We start from the raw sequence: 1134 nt of genomic DNA, 5'->3' as shown, positions 1-1134 counted from the left end.
CCCCTGTCCGGCCAATGCGGGCGAGGGGACGACCGTGTTGTCGGGGGCAACCGCTTTGGTCCCACCCCCGCCCGCCCGCAGGAAAAGTGGGACCCGGGAGGATGAGAAAGGAGGGAGACAGGAGGTGTGAGGACCGAGGGGGGAGGATGGAAACAGCTCCCCGAGCTCTCCAGGCCAGAGAAGAGGCGCTCCGGGTACCCCAAGAAAAGGGTCTGTGTGCAGGGCCAAGGGGCAGGCGCTCAGCACCCTCCCAGGGAACCCACTCGGGGATCAAAGGGAAGAACGGGGTTCCCTAGGCTCCCCCAGGACGAGGCGTTCCCATCTACCCTCCTGCACACTCATTACCACTGTCCCCTCCCTTTGCTCCCGGAGCCACAACCCCTACTATCAGGTGTCCCTGATAGTCCATGGGACCCCCCACTCCTGCCTGTCTTACCTGGGGGGCGCTTTTTTGCACACAGTGCCATCTCACCCAGCAAGGTCCCAGCAATCCCATGGGAGGCCCTGCGGGAAGGTGACATGCGGGTGAGGTCGAGAACCTGAGGGTCACCCTTCGTTCCTTTCTTCAGACGCCTCCTGAAGGCTTTCTGCCTCGGTTCTAGCCTTGCTCCTCCGTCCCCAGCCTGACCCCCAACTCCCACCAACACCCTGCTCCAATGGGTCCCTGGAAAAGGAGATTCGCTCCCCCCATGCCCCTGCCTGGGAGCACACAGTGGGGCCGACCGTTCACAAAAAGCAAGACCTGCAGGGAAAGGAAGGTGGCAGAGAGAGGAGGCCAGGTACTGACTGGAGGGGCACAGCTCTCAAGGGACCCATCCCGGGGCAACGGATGGCCCCAGGTGCCCTCCTCGCGGCAATGAATGGTGCCTGTGTTGACTGAAAAGCAGAATTTCCACCCGAGGGTGGGGTGGGGTTGAGGGAACACCAGCCAGGAAACACCTGGCAGAGCATCAGGAAGCAGGGTGGGCAGGCTCTACCCTTCTCACAAGTCATAACCCTCCACCCCCTCTCCCCCATTCGGGGGCTGTCATGGTCTCCTCCTGCAGGGGAGCTCACATTAGAAGCCCGGCCTTCACGTCCTGCACACAGTCCCCAGACCACTCCTCCGAGACAGGTCAGCCACCTTCCGGGGCA

At 62.8% G+C, this 1134-nt stretch overlaps 1 protein-coding gene across 1 annotated transcript in view; it reads right to left on the bottom strand.

Moving 5' to 3' along the window:
* The window catches only part of ATP8B2 (ATPase, aminophospholipid transporter, class I, type 8B, member 2), a 21791-nt gene that overhangs the window by 18211 nt on the left and 2446 nt on the right, over positions 1 to 1134 (bottom strand). Inside the window, exon 2 of the mRNA XM_005867490.2 lies at positions 437 to 504. Coding sequence (XP_005867552.1) covers positions 437 to 467 — 31 coding nt within the window. The 5' untranslated portion in view covers positions 468 to 504. The remainder of the gene's footprint in view (positions 1 to 436; positions 505 to 1134) is intronic.

This window comes from Myotis brandtii, unplaced genomic scaffold (genome assembly GCF_000412655.1).
Source record: "Myotis brandtii unplaced genomic scaffold, ASM41265v1 scaffold250, whole genome shotgun sequence".
Classification (NCBI taxonomy): domain Eukaryota; kingdom Metazoa; phylum Chordata; class Mammalia; order Chiroptera; family Vespertilionidae; genus Myotis; species Myotis brandtii.
Note: the sequence above shows the minus strand (reverse complement) of the source record. Positions and strands in the feature narration are given on the sequence as shown.